This window comes from Eublepharis macularius, chromosome 15, assembly GCF_028583425.1.
Source record: "Eublepharis macularius isolate TG4126 chromosome 15, MPM_Emac_v1.0, whole genome shotgun sequence".
Lineage (NCBI taxonomy): Eukaryota > Metazoa > Chordata > Lepidosauria > Squamata > Eublepharidae > Eublepharis > Eublepharis macularius.
Window position 1 is genome coordinate 24,964,750 of NC_072804.1, and position 16,633 is coordinate 24,981,382.

A 16,633-nucleotide genomic window follows, 5' to 3' on the forward strand; every position below is an offset into this window, starting at 1 on the left:
CAAAAAAGACGTAAGGCGCAACAGGGAGAGGTCCTCTCTCTCTCACGTCCCTGTGTCCCCTGAACTCCTTCCAGCCCAAGAGACTCTCGACAAACCAGCAGCAAAACAGATTAGAGCACATCGCATCCACGGACGCCTACAACGCATGCGCCCAGTCACACACTTGCAAAGCAGAGCGCCAAGCCCGCCCACTTGCTTAAGGCCCAGCGGCGCTTTCTCCCGCCTCGCCCGTCTCTTCAGACTAGCCAATGGGAAGCCGGGATGTTGGCCTCGCCCAATGGCGGAAGGCTTCAGGGCTAGGCCTGGTTGTCAAGGAAGGAAGCTGGAGGACGGTTGCTAGGCTGGCTGGGCGGCGGCGAGCCACCTTCCACGGTTGCCACAGCAACGCCAGAATGGCGAACGCGAGCGGGCTGGCTTATCCCGGGGTGGGGACCAGGTAAGGCCGCGGGGACTGGGGGGAGATCGGTCGGCCCGCCCGTGGTGGCTGCATGCCCCTTGCTCCGCGTTCAGCGGGCATGCCTCATTGAGGCGCTCTCTGCACATGACCAGAGGCGCTGCCGCCGCGGGGTGGGGTTATGCCTTGCGTTTGGTTTGCGTGCAGTCTTTTCTCCGTAGTCGGGTTGCCTTTTCGGTGACTCAGTTCGAGGGTCTTTTTAGCTCTTGCCTTTGGGGCGGCTGGCTGGCAATATGCACGTTTGTTCAAGCGTAATCCGACATCCCTCGGAGCGGGGGGCGCGCGAAGGCCAGTTTGCAAACATTGCAATGACGTACCAGATTTGCTTTCTGTCTCCTGTTGCATTGCAACATGAGGGCCACGGATCCTTTGTAATCCGAATTGCTCTCTCTGGAAAAGCCCCTTCCCTCCCCGTAATTGCCACCCAGGAGCAGAATCCAGCGCAGGAGATTGCAAGTACAGGGGTGGGTGGGGGGCGATTCTTGATGGGTCGTATCCCCAGAGTACAGATTCCCTTACCTAACATTTTGCTCTCTTTTCCCCGTTTGTCACTCATTCTTACGAGAAAAAGCAGAGTGGCAAAACATACTGGTTCGATAGAGTCCAGAGACCTGTAGAACTCTTTCATTGGGCAAGCACGTTCATTGAACGGTGGGCATTCTCTAGTCATTGGCTGATTCCACACACGTTTTATAATGCACTTCCAATCCTCTTTAGAGATCATTTGGAGCTGAATTTTTCCTGTGTGAAACAAAAAATCCACTTCCAAAGGATTGCTAAAGTGCATTGAAAGTGCGTTATCCAACGCGTGCAGAATCAGCCATTGTTCTGTATGTTCCTTAGTGTAATTTGGAGTGATTGATTGATGCGATTTATATTCCGCCCTCCCCACGAGTGGGCTCAGGGCGGATACAACAGAAGTTAAAACTACAATAAAATCATAAGTACACTCAATTCAGTTCAGTAAAACGTCTCCCACAGTGGCAGCTGCAATTTCTTGACCCCAATGAACACATCTCGTGGGGTGGAGGAAGTAACCAGGTAAGTCAATAGATGAACTGGTGGGAACTAGAGCAGAGGGTTGCATTACCACCAAGTGGGAGGAGAGTACAGGTGTCCCTAGCCAGGCAGACTTTTTAAAGCTAGGGTTGCCAACCCCCATTTGGTGGCTGGAGATGTGGAATTACAGCTGATCCTCCAGACCACAGAGATCAGCTTCCCTGGAGAAAATGGCTGCTTTGGAGGTGGACTTTGTGGCATTATACCCCACTGAGATCCTTTCCTTCCCAAACTCTGCCCTCCCCAAGCTGTACCCACTTGGAATTACACAACCCAAAGTTGTCCGCCTTATTTTTGGCACCTCTCACCCATTCAGCTATAGCAGTGAATGCTTATCTGTGCTTCTGAGTGTACATGTGGAAAAACGTCATGATTGGTTAGGCACTAAACAGATGGGTAGGGAAGTGGTTAATAGCTACATGCAGCCCCTCTCCCCAGACAATACTGCCTCTACTCTTTAAAGATTGATAGCAACTGCATGTACTGTCTCTTTAATGCAAACTTTCCTGAATATGAAATATACTTTGTTGCAAGCAGTAATGTAAAATTTCTGGAAAGGCATAGAAAAACTCAGTTTTTTACCCTCTTGTGGGGTGGGGGGAAATTGAGATTTATGCAATACTTACTTTCCTATCAAAAGTTTTTTTCTAAGTGGCCAACATAAAATGCATTATTTATAACTTACTCAGTATATAATACAATACTAATTAACATATATATAGAATTTAAAATGATAAATATCTTCTTTTTCTGTAAGAAAAATTGCAAGTAGGCCCAGTACGTGAGAAAGAGTTGCAGACCGCTACACACTGTGCTGTCATAGCACATATATCTTTAATTTTTGCAGAACAAATAAAAATTGAAGCGAGAAACAAATTTGTAGTGAACAAAATAAAGAGTATTATTTGTGCAAAAATTCTCTCATACTGTCACAGTTAGTGATACTTTGTTTTGATAATTAGCTGATCTTTATAACTTTGAAAACATTGAATTATTTAATACTGTATTATCATAAAACATATTAGTAGTATGTTAATTGCTGCCAAAGTTATTACATTTAAACAAACAAACCAAGATGGAAATGTTGTATATGTTTACAGTATATGGGGTTGTTGTTTTTTTGCAGTGCTCCCCCAAATTCCTAATTTTTCCATTGGGAAAAAAATGAGGAAATCCTCAGACTTCTTCATGCTGTAGATTTGGAAAGAGTAAAGAAATACTTTGTAAGACCTTCTTTTTCTCTCCATGCAGAAAATATTTAATAGGTTTTTTCCCCAGTGCTCCCCAAATTTTCTGGGTTTTAATTGGAAAAATTAAACAAGTGCTCAAGCTTTTTCATTTTATAAATTTTCAGTGCAAAAACCCCTTGTCTTAAGAATTATTTCACTCATTCTAAATTATAAAATATTTAATAATCAGTTTTCCCCATGGTCTCTTAAATTTCCCAATTCTTCTGTTGGAGAATTTTTTAAAAAGTCTGTGTAAACCCCCCCTCCCCCCATTTTTTCTCCCATGAGTCTTCACATCTCTTTTCACAGGGGACATGTATAGACATGTATTGACAGTGTATTGTGAGAGAAACAGATAGACGGGAGAAGGTAAGTAAGTGCCAATAACATATGGGAAAGTCAAGATGCAGTGAATAGAATTTGAATATTTGGTCCTCATTGTTCTCCAGTTGTGATTTGGGGCAGGTGACCATATAGTACTGTAAAGGTAGCATTTTCCCTTCTCCTGGAACAGCAGGCTGTGTGGCACCCAGTCCCCCTTTAAAGTATCTGAACTACCCCAAACTGCAAAAGCAAGCCATGGATGCCTCCTGTGAATCAATTTAGGTTTGTGCTTTGATAAGGAACAAGACCTGAAAATGAGCATATGTTTTTAGGAATCTCTGCCAACTGTAAATGCCTGGCCTAGGGCTCCTGGCTGTTTTCTTTTGTGTGATCAAGCAACACTAGATTTAGGGAGAGGAGGTAACATTTCTGCATTCCACACTACTATAATTCATTTATGTTTATAAAGAAAATAATACTGAATACAAATTTAAAATTCAGTGCTGTGGTCTTGAGATCGTTGCAACTAAAGAAGGAAAGAATCTTATAGCACCTTAATAATGTAATACATTTGTGGTGTTATGGGCTTTTATGACTTACTCTACTTCATCATATGCATGAAGTATTACCTGGATCAAAAGAGCTTAGTTGAAAATGTTGGGAAAGGGTTTGTTTTTCTGCGGAACAGCCACAGAGTAAGCAAGCCTATTTTCAGAATTCCAGAATTCTACTGTCGCTTGTATGTGTTTCAGAATTGATACTGAAGATTGACAAGAGAGTTCTCTATTCTTGCAGCTGGCATCCTTCTCAGTTGTAAAATCAATTACCTATCAGTTAACAGCTAAGTTCAGTCTGAAGTGCGTATACTAGTAGGACGGAAATTGACTACCAGAAGATGATATCTCCCAAGTGGTCCCTCGTACTGGTCAGGGCCCCTGTAGAGCTTGGTACAGGGAAGTCATAATACAGGGTCTGCTTGTGAGGCTCCTCTCACACTGGTGCCCCAACTGACCATCTGCCATCCTGCCAGCCAACCTGGCAGGCGTCCTCAGACCTCAGTTCAGGGAAGCGGGTTGCACCACCTTGTTCCCTCTCCTGCCCTGGAAATGACAGCATGCGCCAACTGCCTCTCCCTATGATTCCTCTTCAGCTCTCCCAAGAACCTGCTTTTAAAGGATTCTCCTTTTCCCACCTCTGTTGTTTCTTCCCAATCCTCACCCATCCTCCCTGAGTGGCCCTTCTCCCTGCTTATCTGATGGAAGGGCTGGGCGGACTCTGCAGTCTCCTGGCCCCACCCATTCCATCAGCCCAGGGCAGGGGGCGGATTTTGCTCTGCTCTGCCTGGCTCACCCCTGCTGCTTCTGAAGCTTCTCCTGTGGCTCCCTTGGCGACCTGGGGCCTATGTTTGTTCTGCTCACCATGCCAACAATCTCCTGTAGGCCTGGCTGAAGCTGAGCTGCCTGGGCTACTGCAGGAGAAAGATTAGTCAGCTCAGTAGCTGGGATCTGTTGCCCAGGGTTGTGCATGGGTGTTGGCAGCTTCTGTCCCGATGGGTAAAGTGGTATGGGGCTCTCTGGAGGCATCCGCAGCTGAGGTACTGACAGAGGTGGTGCTCCAGGTCCTGGGGACGGTGCCTGCTACTTTGGCGGCAGGAGGGAGGTGGAGGATGGTATCACCAGACACTGCTCCCTGTTGCACATGAGCATAACACAGGAAAGGGGGGTGGTAATCTCCTACCTGAACACAGTGCGTAACAATAAATTATTGGAAGCCAGCAGCCTTCTAATAATTCCTGTGTATATTGTTGACAAAAATGATAATTTCTGTGTGTACTGTGAACACATATATAATACCCATGAAATCACTACCTGTCCAGATTTAAAAAAAAATCCACACATTCAAGGATAGGGTAAACGTTGCTGCAATCCTGGCAGAACCCCCAGAAAAAAACCCATAAAATTAAGAAAATGCGGACATGGTTCTATACTTGTGTAGCACAGGGGGGGGGGGAGATCTGAATGCTAGCCAGGATTTCCTGGGACCGTGAGATCTTGGCCATCATTTGGGGTTATGAAGCAACCCCATACCGTATCACCAAGATCTCCAGCCTCTGATACAGTGTTGTATGAAAACTCAAGATGGGCAAGGGACATCATTATTTGCATTATTTGCATGATAATTGAGAATGGGCCCTTATACTATCAGCAAGTTCCATAACGCACTATGTCAAAGACTCATATTTATTTATACGAGCATATAGACAAAGAATGAGGAACCAGAATTCTCTCTCCTCTCCTTTATCCACTTGCCCTTGGCATTCCATGCTTTCTACCCCTGACTGTGCAGATCATCACTTCCTATATACAGTTTTGACTCAGGAAGCGTATCCCAGTTTTTCAGCAGCTTCTTATATCCCTCCCTGAGCCCGCTTGCGGGGATGGCGGGATATAAATATGAAATGATAAATAAATAATAGCAAGCAGCTAATACTAGCCTTGACTCTCAGTAGAGAATTCCCTGTTAAAACAATGGAGGCTTCTCAGTGAAAGCAAGAAATGAAAATAAAATAACTCAAATGACTGTCTTCTTTTCAAGGAGGGAGCTGGTCAAGGCTGCTGGGTTGGCATATGCTCCTCATACCCTGAGTAGGTAGAAACCCCTGCCTTCTGTGCAGATGGTCTGATTTTGCTGCTTTCAGGATTTGCATGGGGGCCAGAGACTTTATTACGATTGTAGTGTGATTAACAAATTTGTCATACATTCTTTGTCAGATGCATCTGGCAGGGAGAGCTGTGGTTATTGAAGGCCCATACTGCATTGGAATTGGATGGTCTAGCTGTTTGGCTGCTAATAGGGCAACTCCTTTGAAGCCAACTGATACACACACTAAAAGATCCAGAGGAGTTAGCCGTGTTAGTCTGTAGTAGCAAAATCAAAAAGAGTCCAGTAGCACCTTTAAGACTAACCAATTTTATTTTAGCATAAGCTTTCGAGAATCAAGTTCTCTTCGTCAGATGCCTGATCAAAACTGGGCAGATACAGAAGAGGAGGGGGGAAGAGAGAGAGAGAGAGGAAAGAAGGGGCCATATATCACAAGGAGACAGAATGCAATTAGCGTGAAGGCAATCAAAACATTCCTTTGCTTGGAAATGTAAACATCTCCTTTTGGTGTGCAGTCAGTTTGCCGTATTAGTTTGTAGCAGTGAAAGTATCCAATTCCTATGTAGTATAAGCCTCCGATAACCACAGCTCTCCCTGCCAGCTGCATCTGACAAAGAGAACTGTGGTCCCCGAAAGCCCACACCAGGCGTCACTTAGTTCCTTTAGGTTTGTCCTGGAGCAGACTGTTTCTAGATACTAGTCTGGCCCTGTTGATTTGTTTCTTCACTTCATTTGGTGGGTACTGTAGTCTCAAAAATGCTTGTTGTAAATCTCTTAAGTGTGAGTCTCGGTCGAGAGCATTGGAGCAGATACGGTTGTAACGTAAGGCTTGGCTGTAGACAATAGACCGAGTGGTATGTTTAGGGTGGAAGCTGGAGGCATGTACATATGAGTATCGGTCTGTTGGTTTCCGGTATAAGGTGGTATTTATTCGTCCATTATGTAGTTGTACAGTGGTGTCCAGGAAGTGTACCTGTTGTGTAGAGTGGACCAGGCTTAGGTTGATAGTAGGGTGAAAGTTATTGAAGTCCTGATGAAATCTCTCAAGGGCTTCCTTCCCATGGGTCCAAATGATGAAGATGTCATCCAGGAATCTTAAGTATAGTAGTGGTTCCAGTGGATGGGAGCTGAGGAAGCGTTGCTCTAAGTCCGCCATGAATATGTTAGCATATTGTGGTGCCATGCGTGTGCCCATGGCTGTGCCATTAACCTGTAGATATAAGTTGTCACCAAATTCGAAGTAATTGTGAGTGAGTACGAAGTGACAAAGTTCAGTGGCGAGGTTTGCTGTGGTTTTGTCCGGGATAATATTCCATATGGCTTGCAATCCATCTGCATGTGGGATATTGGTGTACAAGGCCTCCACATCCATGGTTGCTAGGATGGTGTCATCTGGTAGGTTGTCAATGGACTGTATTTTCCTGAGGAAGTCAGTGGTGTCCCGTAAGTAGCTGCGTGTTCTGGGTGGAAGACCTTTCCTTGCCTACAGACAGCCCCCCAATCTTAAACGACTTCTCACTCACAACCATGAATCGGCCAGCAGAGTCACCAGCACAGGGACCAGGCCCTGCAACAGACCCAGATGCCAGCTCTGCCCCTATATCTACCCAGGGAATACAATTACAGGACCCAATGGCATCAACTACACTGTCTCTGGCTCTTACAGCTGCTCATCCTCCAATCTGATATATGCCCTCATGTGCCAGCAATGTCCTTCTGCTCTGTACATTGGACAAACCAGCCAACCTCTACGCAAAAGAATAAATGGACACAAATCTGACATTAGAAATGGAAACGTCCAAAAACCAGTGGGAGAACACTTCAATCTACCAGGACATTCCACCAAAGACTTAAAGGTCGCTGTGGTTCAACAGAAACCTTTCAAAAACAAAATCCAACGGGAGGCTGCTGAATTGGAATTCATATGCAAATTTGACGCTGTCAAGCTGGGACTGAATAGAGACTATGAATGGTTATCACATTATCACAGGTAACAGATTCTCTTTACAGAGGCGTGATCTGGGGGAGCCCAGTGACGCCTGGTGTGGGCTTTCGGGGACCACAGTTCTCTTTGTCAGATGCAGCTGGCAGGGAGAGCTGTGGTTATCGGAGGCTTATACTACATAGGAATTGGATACTTTCACTGCTACAAACTAATACGGCAAACTGACTGCACACCAAAAGGAGATGTTTACATTTCCAAGCAAAGGAATGTTTTGATTGCCTCCACGCTAATTGCATTCTGTCCCCTTGTGATATATGGCCCCTTCTTTCCTCTCTCTCTCTCTTCCCCCCTCCTCTTCTGTATCTGCCCAGTTTTGATCAGGCATCTGACGAAGAGAACTTGATTCTCGAAAGCTTATGCTACAATAAAATTGGTTAGTCTTAAAGGTGCTACTGGACTCTTTTTGATTTTACACACTAAAAGGAGATGTTTACATATACTAGCAAAGGAATGTTTTGATTGCTCCCTCCCCCTTCCTCCCCCTAATTGCCTCTTCTCTCTCCTCCTCTTCTGTATTTGACCAGTCTCTGTATCCGGCATCTGATGAAGAGAACTTGATTCTCGAAAGCTTATGCTACAATAAAATTGGTTAGTCTTAAAGGTGCTACTGGGCTCTTTTTGATTTTGCTACCACAGACTAACACGGCTAACTCCTCTGCATCTATTGCCATACATTTGTCTATTATTTTTTGAAGCTATCTCAACTAGCGGTCATTGCCATATCATGTTCTAGTAAAATCTGTATGTTGAATGAAGTACCCTTTGTAGTTTTAAGATATACTTGATGTCTACAGAGTTATTTAAACAGCTGGTGAGGCATGAAGATAACATCTGAACCTCCCATACTTTAAGTGTTGCTGTGTATGTTCGCAATTGGAAGTTGTTTTTGAAACTGGGTCCTGGGTTCCTTCCACATGGAGATTCTCCGTGTAGCTCTAGCTGTTGCTGTGAATGTAGAGGCATTCACACAGGCAAATGAGCGCCCACAACGAACTTTTTGCCATAGTTTTCTTGCCTCAGCCCTCAGTGGCTTCCATTTTCCTTGCTCCAGCCCTTTCCAGCTTTCATTTTAAAAAGGTAAGTCTCTAGCCCTTTTGGTTGTGGAGCACATTTCTTCTTTTAACTCCACAATCAAAAGGTCCAGAGACTTGCTTTTTTAAAAAAAATGAAAACTGGGAACTAGCATGTAGTTGCAATAGATTGTTGTAATACTGTAGCCTGCTGCTGCTGTTTTTTTTTTAAAAGCCCTCCCCTGGTGAGGGGTAAACGTCATTGCAGGGTCTGAAGGAAAATGTTGCTGATGTAAGTAGGACTTGAAAAATGTATCTGCATGACTATAATGGTACTTTGTCTGTAATCTTTCCAAAAAGATTGTATCAAACCAGGTTTGGGAAAAAAAGATCATAGCAAAGTGTGGAAAAGGATGAATGATGAGAACATGTGGACATAGTTTATTTTGATATTCGTAAGGCTTTTGATAAGATCTTGCTTGATATTTTCGTTGCCAAGTGGCTAAAATGTGGTTTGGACGCTGCTACTGTTTTAATGGATTTGTGATTCGTTGACAGATTGTACCCAGAGAGTGCTTGTAAATAGTTCCTCGTTCTCTTGGAGAAGTGTGACAACAAGTGGAGAGCCTCAGAGATCTGTTCTGGGTCCTGTGTAGTGCAGTAGCTTTATAAATAACTTGGACGAAGGACTAGAGGAGATGCTCATTAAATTTGCAGTTGATACTAAATTGGGAGAGGGAGCTTTTGCAGTAGAATATAGAATCAAGATTCAGGATGATCTTGACAGCCTGGAAAACTAGGCTAAACTAACAAAATGAATTTCAGCAGTGATTAATGCAGAGTTATGCCTTTAGGTAGAAAAAATCAAATGCATAATAATAGGACGGGTGAGACCTGTCTTAACAACAGTACATGTGAAAACGATTTAGGGGTCGTAGCAGACCATACTCTGAACATGAATTAGCAGTGTAATATGACAGCTAAAAATGCAAATGCTGTTTTGGGGCTGCAACAACAGAAGCCTGGTGTCCAGATCAAGCAGGCTCTCCTTAGACCTCACTTGGAGAACTCTGTTCAGTTTTGGGCGTTGCAGTTTAAGAAGGATGATGACAAGCTGGAAGGTGTCCAAAGGAGGGCTGCAAAAATGGTGAGGAATCTGAATGAGGAAAGGTAGAAGGAGTTAGGTATGTTTAGCCTGGATAGGAGATGGCTGAGGGGTGATATGTCACATAAAGGATGGAGCTGAGTTGATTTCTGTAGCTCAAGGTCAGGCCAGAACTAGCAGGTTCACTTTAAACCAAAAGTGTTACTGGCTAATTGTTAAGGAAGAACTTCTTGACGGAGCAGTTGCTTAGAGGAGTGGGCTTCCTCAGGAGATGGTGGGCTCTCCTTTGGAGGTTTTTCAGCAGAGGTTAGATGGCCATCTGTAAGCCGTGCTGATTTTGTGGCTCAATATGAATTTAGGCAGATTGTGAGACAGAGGCAGAGAGGAATGAGCCAGTGCTCAGCTTTTGTGGCCCTTTCTCACGTGCCTGGGGTAATGCCAATCACCACTTTGGGGTCAGGAAGGAATTTTTCTCCAGGCCAAGTTGGCCAGGGATCCCAGAGGGTTTTTTTTTTTTTGTTATCCTCTGGGTATCGAGCAGGGGTCAGTTGCTGGAGGGAGCAATGGATTTCCTGCATTTCACAGAGGACTGAACTGGATAATACTTGGGTTCCCTTCCAGCTCTGTGGTTCTATGTGATTGCTACCAAAAGAGCACTGCAGTAAGGAAGCCAAAGTTGAGCAAAACATTTATATGGAAACAGCTGATCAATTTGTTAAATGCACATTTTTGTATTATATGAGTTAGTTTTACTAGAAATGCTCATACGTGCATTTTTCTTCTTTCTCAGTGGCTTTGGAGATGAAACTTTGAAACTGCGGCAGCTGAAATTGGAGAACCAGGTAATCTATGGAATAGATTCTAGCATGTTTTAAAGTGGGGAGTAAATAAATCTCATCAGTCAGGGTTTTTCAGAGTTTTAACCACTTTTTGAAACTTGAGAGGTTCTGATAGAGGCTAACACTAGGCTGCAGTTCAGATTTACTGTGTTATCTTCCTGCCTTGCCTTATAGAGAACCGTGGCTTGCCCAGCAGGCACCTGCACTGAATGCTATATCTGTGGTTTGACCTGTGCCGGTTGATGTTATATTAGCCAGAGTTGGCACAGCCTGCTGGGCCTGTAATTGATTCTCCGAGCGGCGCGGAGGGCAATCTAAACTCCCCTCTGTCTGGAGATCAGCGGGGCGGGGCCACCAGCCATGTGACCATTTTCAAGAGGTTCCGGAACTCCTTTCCACCACATTCCAGCTGAAAAAAAGCCCTGGTCATACCTCAGGCATCTGCTGTACAATAGTTTTAAGCAGCTTGTTCTACTATGATTTAGTTCTGAATTATGACTGATGCTGTCGTCAGGTGACTTAAGTGATTCAGTGTACCTTTGCTTCCATCTGTGGCCTTGATGACTTCTTGATTTGCCCTGACTGTAGGTTGTATGCTATTAATGTGTGGTCTATGACCGTAATAAAGATTGATTGATTGATTGATTGATTGACTTCTTGATTTGAGCGGGAGTAGCATTGAGCAGCGGGGCACAGACCCCTGTCACCTGCCTTTGAATGCTTATCCTATTGAAGTTTCTCATAGTATTGTCAGAGGTCATGTCTCTTCTTTAAGGTCTCCTCCTCTGGTGCTAGTTTTTCATACAAAAGCAATTGTGCATTGTGATTTCCTTAACCCTTTTCTTCAGGAGGTTTTCCTTTTCTTGGCACTGGGTGAATCCCCTCTCCGGATTCCTTGGTCAGTCAGCTGTAAACTGTTCTGTGCTATATTCTGTTTTATTGTTTTACTGATCGTATTGTTCAAGTACATTTGCCTCAAGCGTGATACTTTGAACGCTTGTTCCCGTAATGGAAGGTGAGTAACAGAATCATCCTCTAGTGGCAGCTCTTCTCTTAAGAATCGACTCGCCTGGCAGAGAACATTAAAGAAACTCTGTGTGAGTGATCTGGGGCTCGCCAGATTTAAGGCTGAGACTGTGACAGCTGACATTTTAATTAAGTTTGTTTTGCACTTCTTGGGGAGGGTAGATAAAAAGAGTAATGGAAAGATGGAAAGAATAAAACAGTTGTTAAACTATAATCTTTAGGTCTGTACAAGTTTTATGTAAGAAATATTGGTATAAGTTGATACTGATTTTGGGGTGGTGTGTAAAACAACGTCTGGCAACATCCCCCCCCAAATGATTTCTTACACAGGAATAAAACGCCATAAATATGACATGCAAGGTGAACAATTTCCCTCTTTTCAGTTAAAGACCTCTCCAGGAAAATTGGCAATGCCAATAACTATTGTTTAGATATTTGTTCACATTTTATAAACAGAGAAAAATATGATTGGAATAAAATCAGCTTTGATCAGTTAGGTGTGTAAGTGGTTGAACTTTTTATGCTAGCTACAGTAATAGATGATAACAACAATAATTATTGCAGTGGACTACAGACCCTTTCCCATATAAAGATGTCCTTTCCATTATAAGAATGCTTCCCCTCCCCACCAAATTCTCTTTTACACATTTTGCAGAACAATAGTACTGTGGGAACCTTTCTGGCCTCCTTAGGCAGGCTGTTCCACAAGTTGGGAGCTACCACATAGAATGCTCATGGATGGGCACTTGCTGATGTTATCAATATGGAAGGCGGAATCTTCAGAAGGTGTTGCTCATATAAGCCGAGTTTTCATGTTGGAGCGCAGCAGAATGTGGCCCAGGCCATGGAGAGCTTAATAAGTGAAGGCACTTCATGGCCTTGGACTCTTGTATCTGTAAGACTGTCTCTCCTATTTTCCAGAACAACCAAAGTGGTATTCTAAAATCTTGCTGGTATAGGGTCTTTCTGATCGCTTAACTAACAGGATTTAAATAAAATTTACTTTGCTGTGGATTAATCTGCATCGTTGCACAATCATGAGGCCCGCTGCTTCATCTTGATTATCAGGGTAAGTGGTAGTCTTACAGAAATAGCTAGGATGGATTGGAAAGCCAGGCATCAGTCCCTTCCTGGGAGTAAGTAAACCATTTTTTTCCTGTGGCAGAGAGCCCTTCTAGAAAAGAAGCAGAGGAAGAAGCGCCTCGAACCCTTGATGGTACAGCCAAACCCAGAAGCAAAGCTGCGCAGGTCAAAGCCTCGAGGGTCTGAGGAACAGACCCCCTTAGTGAGTCCCCCTGCCCCTGCCTTCAACAATGTTGTTCTGCATGGTAGGTACAATCTTTTGTTGCTTAAACATTTCTCTGTCTTTAGCACCTTCTCCAAATGATCATTAACTTATAAAGGGGAAGCTGGTAACCTAACAAATAAGTGTAGTAATCAATGTGTAGAAAGAAACAAACAGCTCAGTCTTAAAATCTGGGCACTGCGGTGGTGCCAGTGTGGTGCTGCTGGCATAGTGAGTTGGCATCTTGGGTCCTCGGCAGAGAAAAGAAATGCCAGAAGTAAAAACCCATACCCTGGTCCAAAGAACTGAGAGCACAGCAGTTGCACTGGAGAGCATAGAAACTGCCAAGACGCCAATCATTAGGGCAGCATGCTGATGATCCTCCCATGTCAGCTATACACAGGAGCAGCCAACCACCACGTGCTCATCCCAGCAGGCCTCCCTGCTCCCACCCAACGTGCTAAAGGAAGGAACAAAGGTAACAAAGCGCCCACTGTAGGAAAGACCTTGGTGTAACTCTCACACCCTTGGGAGCTCTGTAAGCGGGGTCTTGATTCCCCTCTTACCAAAACACGGGCAGACACACAGGTGAATGAAGTATGGCCATATCACAACCATATGATCTATAAGCTTCTGCAGTTTACTTGGCAAGGGAAACCCAAACAGAAGAGCTACAGCCTCTTCCTTCCCAAGCACTTTGGTGGGGAGAGGGAAGAATGCCGCAAAGAACAGGCTTTTGTAAGGCAAAATACACGTGCACACAGACAGCAGCGAGAGAATGCACAGCTGAACATGCTTCAAAGGCTTCACTCTCATATTAGTAGCTCAATGATGAAAAGCACCTGGGTGAAAACAGAAGTGAAGGGGGCTGAATCTTCATCGAGGGTAAAGATGGGAATAAGGCAATGCTCACGAGCAACAAAGAAGAAGCAGGAGTAGAAGACAGGCCCAGCCAAGCACACATGCGGCATATGGAATCCTCCAGGGCAGGAGAAATGCACAGGAGGGCTTAGCACTCATGTACTTAGTGTACATGAGTTCCCCAGTTTAAGCTCTGGAAGCACGGTTGAGTTTTTGCAGCATCAGACCAGTCACTGGGGATGGGCTGATCTGGCTGCCCTCGATTCCTGTTATGAGAGTAGCAAGCTTTGTGGCAGAATGGGGATTTAAATTTTTTTTAATTTATGTTATTTATATTCTGCCTTTCCACGGAGACTGGATTTGAACCCAGGCCTCCCCAGTCACAGTTGTACGTGTTTCTTACTGCTCTACTACTATGGTTCCTCAAATGTCTCTGGAGAGACAAGATAAGGTAGGCGTACATCTTTTTGGATCTTCTAGATCACCAAGAGTTGGAAAGATGCACTGCATGGTCAAGACTCTGGCATGTGGGTCATATTTCCATTTTTTTGTTGGTGGACTTCCACGGAGCTGCCATATCTGCTTTTAAAGGGAATTATGACATACATGAAGGTGATTTGGTTTGTCAGAAAGATGACAGCACACAGAAGGCACTCTGTGGACCAGGAACCAGGTACTAATTGATTAATTATTAATTGATCCATAATTCATGATTAATTGGTTAATCTGGGCTATACATGGTGAGTTGTTCATGAAGTGTGGTTAGGTTGCATCTGCCCATGTGTGTATGAGACAGGCCGTCCAGCTCACAGGGGCGTCGCTGACGTGTCTGGTCTGTCTTCTCCAAGATGTCCAAAAGAAATATGTGTTTGTTTTCTTTATTTATAGCTTGCTGTTCTCATGGAGACTCCAGGGATATTACAGAATATAAAACTAATGCAAACAGCAATCAACACTGCAATAGGCCTAGGATTACAGAATTAGAAAAAAATATGAACAACAAACTGCCTAAGGCAAGGAATACCACAAACAATACAGAGAGTGGAAAAAAGCGTAATGCGTAAAAAGAATATATAGGGAGTGAAGTAGAAGGCAAGGCAGGAAAATCAAGCTGATGCCTACAGTAAACATCACAGTAGACGACAATCCTATTCCCTTATAAAAGTGTCTTCCTGAGCTGTTCCATTCTAGTACAGTTCTAATCCCTTTATAACATTTAATGAACAATCTGCCAGGACTAGGATTATTGAAATCTGAATGATCATAGAATATTAGGTATGCCCCAGGGTTTGGATATAGCGAAAAAGAATGTATTACATCACCAGAAAGCAGTGATGCAACAATGGGATAATACACGCAGCAAACTAATACCAAGTCCCTTTCCCTTTATATGAAGTGTCTCCCTACCCTGTTCTGTTATTGTATAGCCCTATTGCCTTCAAAGAAAAGCTCTCCGGAACAACTCCATTTGATGTAGATTGCAGAGTGGCAGGAAGTCCTCCTGACCTCCTCAGACAAACCATTCCACAAGGCGAGGGCCGCAATAGAGCAAGCACGAGTACGGGCAGTTCTTGATCTTGCCCATTCTCAGAGCGGCACCTACCTGCACAAGGCCCTGAACAGATGGACTGGAGCTAATTCTTTTGATTCTCCTTGAACCACTAGTGTTTTGCCTTTTTTTGTACAAATGGTCATGCTCTTGAGGATATAAAATGTCATTTTGACAGTAGGGAAAAGTTTGCATAGCTTTCATCTTAGGGTACCCATTGCTTATAAGAAGTAATGTTTCATGTAGGTAAATGTGCTATCCAATGCATCACAGCAGGGAACAAGCATTGCACATCTTCCCCACTTGCCCCTCCCTCGGACATAATTTCTGACCCAAAGGAAGGTGATTCCCAAGATGACGGGACCCATACGGAATAATAGCCATGTTGACCGTTGGGCTATGGTGAAGAGGAGAAAGGAGAGAATTGCTCCCTTCTCCCTGATCTATGCAACCCATGTCCCACAACCCCAGCGGTCAGCCTTCTTGGGACTGGGAGAGACTGCTGAAGAGAAGGAAATGGGGAAGATCTACAGCTTCTGCCGACACACCAGTGGATCCAGAAACAGCTTCGCTGCTCCTCTAATTTTCTGTGGTGTATTTCAGATTTCCAAGAGTAATAAAATCATGTTTAATAGCAAATTTGCTTTAGGAAAGTGCAAATACTGAAGCCGTAGAAGCATTTCCAGTGGTAGTTGGTTCAATAAAACTTCAGAGCAAATACAGATTTCCTATTTTTCTCTGGAATAATTTTTGAGAATGGAAAGATACTTCCGTAACTCCCTGTAGACTATTGGAAGATATTTGGAAGATCTCTGCACACCAAAATTTGAGGCCAGTAGCACCTTAGAGATCAACCAGATTTCCAGGGTATAAGCTCCCTTTTCCCTGATCTGTGCTTATATCCTGGAAATCTCATTAGTCTCTAAGGTGCTGCTAGCCTTGAACCTTGTTCTTCTACTGCAGACCAACATGGCTACCCACCCAAAACCTCTGTACATGAGATGCTTCACTCTGTCTTACAGGTATCGATGGCCCGGCTGTCTTTCTGAAACCGGAAATACAAGACTTGGGTGCCAAACTGCAGATAATTTCAGTTGGATCATCCACAACAGAAGATGACACCAAACCAAAAAATGTAGAAGAAACTTCAGTAGATGCAGCCTCCAAGATGGATCTGCAAGACATTCTGCAGAAACGAGGTGACAATTAGATACTAAAAATGGGTT

At 44.1% G+C, this 16,633-nt stretch overlaps 1 protein-coding gene across 1 annotated transcript in view; it reads left to right on the forward strand.

Annotated features, from left to right (window-relative positions):
- The first annotated feature begins 331 nt into the window (after positions 1–331).
- TULP3 (TUB like protein 3) overlaps positions 332–16,633 on the forward strand; it is a 38,246-nt gene continuing 21,944 nt past the window's right edge. The window contains exons 1-4 of the mRNA XM_054998667.1: positions 332–436; positions 10,638–10,689; positions 12,878–13,040; positions 16,430–16,606. Coding sequence (XP_054854642.1) covers positions 393–436; positions 10,638–10,689; positions 12,878–13,040; positions 16,430–16,606 — 436 coding nt within the window. The 5' untranslated portion in view covers positions 332–392. The remainder of the gene's footprint in view (positions 437–10,637; positions 10,690–12,877; positions 13,041–16,429; positions 16,607–16,633) is intronic.